The sequence below is a fragment of the Octodon degus genome, unplaced genomic scaffold (assembly GCF_000260255.1).
Source record: "Octodon degus isolate 3935 unplaced genomic scaffold, OctDeg1.0 scaffold00004, whole genome shotgun sequence".
Lineage (NCBI taxonomy): Eukaryota > Metazoa > Chordata > Mammalia > Rodentia > Octodontidae > Octodon > Octodon degus.
In genome coordinates this window covers 28,654,366-28,660,296 of record NW_004524580.1, presented here as the reverse complement: position 1 = coordinate 28,660,296, position 5,931 = coordinate 28,654,366, and the positions used below count along the sequence as shown (strand labels likewise).

General features: G+C 34.6%; 1 protein-coding gene across 2 annotated transcripts in view; it reads left to right on the top strand.

Annotated features, from left to right (window-relative positions):
• The window catches only part of Uhrf1bp1l (UHRF1 binding protein 1 like), a 149,547-nt gene that overhangs the window by 100,276 nt on the left and 43,340 nt on the right, over positions 1-5,931 (top strand). For both annotated transcript variants that reach the window (XM_023716719.1, XM_023716725.1), the window contains 3 exons: positions 1,466-1,659; positions 3,155-4,653; positions 4,921-5,096. In XM_023716719.1, the coding sequence (XP_023572487.1) occupies positions 1,466-1,659; positions 3,155-4,653; positions 4,921-5,096 (1,869 nt within the window). The remainder of the gene's footprint in view (positions 1-1,465; positions 1,660-3,154; positions 4,654-4,920; positions 5,097-5,931) is intronic.

Below are 5,931 nucleotides of genomic sequence, written 5' to 3'. Positions count from 1 at the left end.
GCTCCTTTGTTTTTTTGTTTCTTTTGGCTTGGGATACAACTCAGTAGTTAAAGTGGGTTCAATCCCCAGCATTTCACAAAAATATAAATATCTTTCTCCCCTCCCCTCCCCTCCCTTCCCTTCCCCTCTCCTTGCTCCTTTGTTTTTTTGTTTCTTTTGGCTTGGGATACAACTCAGTAGTTAAAGTGGGTTCAATCCCCAGCATTTCACAAAAATATAAATATCTTTAGGGCCGGGGAGATAGCTCAGTGGCATAAGCACCTGCCTGGCAAGCACAAGGTCCTGGGTTTGATCCCTCAAAAACAGACCCCATTTGGAAGCTATGCATAGATTTTTTTATTGCTTAGTGTAATGGATTCTTTCACAGTCTCAGATTTGGTTTCAGGCTTTTGCCCTGTGCTCTTCCTGGGCCTGTGTTTACTCTCTCATCTTCATACATCAAGATTCCCCATCTTCCTTCTTTCCTTTTAGACTGTGATGTAACCTTTTTAGCACCTTTCTTCCTTTCTCTTTCCAAAGACAAATAGCCCCACATCATAATCACATAACTCTGATAGACTTGAGTTTTAACTTTTGTCTCGTCCCATGACTATAAACTTTTTTGAGGACAAGGACTTTTGCCATTGTTTTCTTTGTGCTTAGTGTAATGTACAGAATATAGTAGATATTCAGTGGGTCTTTGCTAAAGGAAAATGAATAAATGAATAACAAAAGCAAAAAACTCATGAACAAGACACTGTTCCAGTATTTTCTCTGTTCTGGTTTCCCATTCCTTAGATTTATTTTTTTGACTTAGTTTGTGCTAGACATTCTAGATATGCATATTTTAGCTTTTGGTAAAAGAAAATACGTTTGAATCTTTAGTATACTGTCCTGGATTCCAGCAGGTGTTATACTTCCTATTGTAAATACTAGTTTATTTGAGAGAACTATGAAAAAGTGTGTATTCATTTAATTGCTCAAGAGATACTTGGATACTTGAGTTTTATTTTACCTCAGGTACTATTCTAAACTTTCAATAAAGTGAGAAATTAATCAAGGAGTTCTGTGTAGCATACCACTTTCACAGGAAATTGGTCATCATTTAAAGGTTGCAGATCAGGATTCAGAGGGTAAAGTCCTTGTGGAAATGTACCATTGAGAACGACAGTTTTGGTGTTACTTCATCAATAAAGTAATATTCTTAGAAGTTGCTTCTCTCTGAATCTAAAGGAAAGAAGTCTGAATAGTTACATCCTATTTATTCTTCTAAACTTACAGTACATTAAATATTTTTCAGTTCATGAAGCATAGAAAATGATTTTTTGACTACTTCTCCTGCCAGTCACATACGTCACTCTAATTGTGTATGCATACTGTCTCAAAAAGTTTTAAGAAAGAATAAAACTTTTTGAAAATATCTTCTCTGTTCTCAGGGAACATTTAGAACTGTTCATTAACAGAATTAAAATTTTTTTCTCCACAGTTCCATCTCCCAACCTTTATGGCCAGCTGAATGCACTGCAGTTTACTGTGGATGAGAGAAGCATTCTGTGGTTAAACCAGTTTCTGTTGGATTTAAAACAGAGTCTTAATCAGTTCATGACTGTGTACAAATTGAATGACAATTCAAAATCTGATGAGCATGTTGATATTCGAGTTGATGGCTTAATGCTAAAGGTATACAAGTGGCTGTTAGGACAAAATCACTTTTATGGATGAAAAGTTGGCAGCATTATAATCTTATGGATTCTTTATGATATTTTCATTTTGAAATTCAAATTTGATTATTACAGAAGCTTTTAAGAAATCGCTTCCCTGCACTCTTCATTTATGTAGTTCTGATTTTTTTAGACCTTTCTCTAAAATTTCCATACATTTACAAATAAAATATATATCAGTCACTTTTTTGATTTAGAACTGATACATTTTTTAGAAAGGTCAATTATACAATAAAGCTTTTAAATTATAACTTTTGTTTATTTACATTTATTCTGTTAATATCCAAAGATAATAGAAAGCTACTTTTCATTTATAGCCAAGTAGTTAGTAATACCAGCTCTATGAATTTTTAAGTTTTAAAGGAAAAAAGTTTAAAAAAAAGAAAAATATTCTGGCTGATAGGGTTTAGTAACTAGAATAAAGGTTTTGGTTTCTAAATGTATTGCTGATAGATTAAATCTACATACTTCTTCCCTGTGAAATGATGTGGATAATACTCAGTTACATTGCAGAAATAGTTTAAAGCTCTCATGATCTCATGAAATTCAGTATAAAGGGACACTTTATAACATTTATTATATAGTGATTGAATTTTTAGAATATATGCAATATTAAAGTGAATCATTCTGAACTCTAGTGTCAATATTTTCAGAATTGGATTTCATTATCCCTTGAGAATTGTTTACCTGTAGTAAACAATTTGACCTATCCTTTTAAGTTTACATTCTTAATAGTTTAGAAAGCTGATTCTGATGTGCTCTGACCAATCATTCTATTCTTTCATGCATTGATTCTCCAAAACATTTGGATTAAAATATCCTAACAAAAAAATCTCCTTCCCAGACTTGGAACTTTATTTCTGTGTACTCAAGTTATAGTCAATAACAATGATTTAGCACAATTGTGTTATTTTTATTTTGTGATTTATTATTTATTATGCATACTACATGACATATACATTATTTGTTTTATTTTTTGAGGTTATTCATTCAGTGATCAATCTTTTTTTTTAATTAAATTCAATTTTATAATACTTTTGTGGTAGTGGTACCAGGGATTGAACTTCGGACCTTGTCCTTGCCAGGCAGGCACTTATGGTGCTGAGCTATCTTCCCCAGCCCAGTGATCAATCATTTAAATCCATCTTATTCCATTTGTAAAATGTTTTGAAATGCAGAGAGTGGTTTTTGTTTGTTTGTTTGTTTGGGTTTTTTTTTTGTACTAGGATTTGAACTCATGAGCTTGCACTTGCCAGGCAGGTGCTGTGCTGCTGAGCTATATCCCCAGTCCCAAGCATTAGTGTTTTACGTCTAAATAGCGTAGGATTATTGTGGGGGAAGGTAAAAGAATTGCTAAGCTAAATCATGTTCTTAATTATTTCATTTTCAAGATGTATGGATTTGTAAAAAAGATGTTTGGATTTATAAACTGGGCTAATTTTTTTCCCTCCTAGTTTGTCATTCCTTCCGAAATGAAACCTGAGTGTCACCAAGATCAACCACATGCAGTTTCCATCCAGAGCTCTGAAATGATTGCTACCAACACGCGGCACTGTCCAAACTGTCGGCATTCTGATTTAGAAGCTTTGTTTCAAGACTTCAAAGATTGTGATTTTTTTAGTAAAGCATATACTAGCTTCCCTAAGTCTTGTGATAGCTTTAATCTTCTACATCCAATATTCCAAAGACATGCTCATGAACAGGATACCAAAATGCATGAAGTTTACAAAGGAAATATTACTCCCAAATTGAATAAACACACTCTTAAAACTTCTGCTGCCAAGGATGTTTGGGCTGTGTACTTTTCTCAATTTTGGATAGATTATGAAGGGATGAAAAGTGGAAAAGGACGACCAGTAAGTTTTGTTGACTCTTTCCCTCTATCTATCTGGATTTGTCAGCCAGCAAGGTATGCAGAGTCACAAAAAGAGCTGCAGACTTGTAATCAGGTACCCATAAATACATCACAGAGTGAGTCTAGTGATCTGACTGGCCGACTGAAGCGGAAGAAGCTCTTAAAGGAGTATTATAGCACAGAGTCTGAACCTGTGACAAATGATGGCCAGAAACCTTCATCAGATATATCATTAAGAATTTCCTCTTCATCATCAGATGCTGATATTCATGTTCTGGTTCGTGTTCAGAAACATGTTAGTATGCAGATCAATCACTACCAGTATCTACTTCTACTTTTCCTGCACGAGTCACTTATTCTGCTTTCAGATAACTTAAGGAAAGACGTAGAAGCTGTGACAGGCAGTCCACCTACTCAGATGTCCATTTGCATTGGAATTTTACTCAGAAGTGCAGAACTGGCTCTTTTGCTGCACCCAGTAGATCAAGCAAATCCTTTGAAGTCTCCTGTTTCAGATAGTGGGAGCCCAATGGTTCCTGAGGATTTGCCACCAGGAAATGGAGAATTTTTGTCTTCAAAAAGAAAACAAGTTAGTAGTGGCATAAATCAAATTAGAAGTGTAGCTGTTAATCATATGTCAGACAACAGATCTATGAGTGTTGACCTTAGCCATGTCCCTTTAAAGGACCCTTTGCTTTTTAAATCAGCTAGTGATACAAATCTACAAAAAGGTACTTTGCTGGACTATTTGTCTGATAAACATTTAGGGAAAATAAGTGAAGATGAGAGTAGTGGATTTGTTTACAAAGGTGGCTCAGGAGAAATTGGATCAGAAATAAAGGACAGGAAAGATTCATTTCACACAGATTCAAATCGTGTCTTAAACTATCAGGCAGACTGGAATAGGCTGTCATTTGATAATGATGGTCATCAAAACATACTTCCAAATAGTTTAACTAGGAAAGGAAGTGAAACCACAGAGTCAAATGTTAAGCCTGAAGATTTGATTCCAGATGGAGTTGCATCCCCTGACAACCTGGAAGTCAGTAAAGAGGAGGCATCTGCAGTTAGAACACTTAAGTCACAGTCATCTTTAAGGTAACACATATTACTGGAAGTTTGGGGCTTTTTATTGGTTTTTGCTGAATCCATGTGCACAAGTATATCTTGTTTTGGGGCAGAAAACATCATGACAAAATGATTTCAGCAGCATTGTTAGAGTTAAAAAGATTTTTTAAAAGATGAGATCCCTTTGAGCTTACACATTTAAATATAATTTTAAAACAGGTGCTGTGTATATATTTTAATTTTGTATTTTAAGATAAACTACTTTTTCTGTAGTAATCTGGTAATTTTGCTTAACAGTGGGAAGTCTAAGGAACGTTGCCCGCCCAACCTGCCACCACTCAGTGTTTCCCATAAGAGCATGAAAAGAAGCTCGTCACAGGTCTCGCTGGACACCATTTCCCTCGACAGCATGATTCTGGAAGAACAGTTGTTGGAAAGTGATGGAAGTGATAGTCATGTACTTTTGGAAAAAGGTAAAGCCCTTCAGTATACAAATTCTTATTATGTACCAGAGTCAGAGGCGTGTAGCCGTCACATTAGTTGCTTTATGATCTAAATGGCTGTATAAATAATGAGTAGATGTCAAAGAAACAGGAATGTGTGTTTAAAAGGAGCTGTGGACTCCCTGAATTTACATATTTTAGGGTAGGTGTACATATGTGCATACAGTTCAGCAGTTCACCATACTAGTCATACAGGTGTGGAGGCTCATGGTCACCATTTGGAGCACCCCTTGTAACGGCAGAGGTTAAAGGAACTATTAACCTCATGATACCTCAATAAATTTAGTATTAAAGTGTTTATGCCAGCTTTTTCATGATACATAGTTTTTGGTGGACTCTATATATCAACAAATCTTATAACAAAAGCACTATTGAGTAATTTTAAGTTAAATCATTATCAGTTACATCCAAACTACCTAATTCTCTAATAGTAGTTCTACTTTTTATTCATTTTTTTACATTATTAAAAAGTAAATTATTGGGCCAGGTAGATGGCTCAGTGGAATAAGTGCTTCCTTGGCAAGTGCAAGGGCCTGAGTTCAATCCCCAGTTCTACCACAAAAAAAAAAGAAATTTAAAAAGTAAATTATCGTAATCACGTAAGAGAATAGCAATAGTTGTGCCGTATATCATATCATTATCTTTTTTTTTCTTTTTTATTTTATTTATTTATTTTACAAAATCTCAAAACAAGATTTTAGGAGAGTAATAATGGTTAGTACATTGTGTATTGTTACTGCCAAAGTAGTTTCTTATATTATAAGATATAGGCAAGAAATAATAAACAACATAGGTACAAACCTCT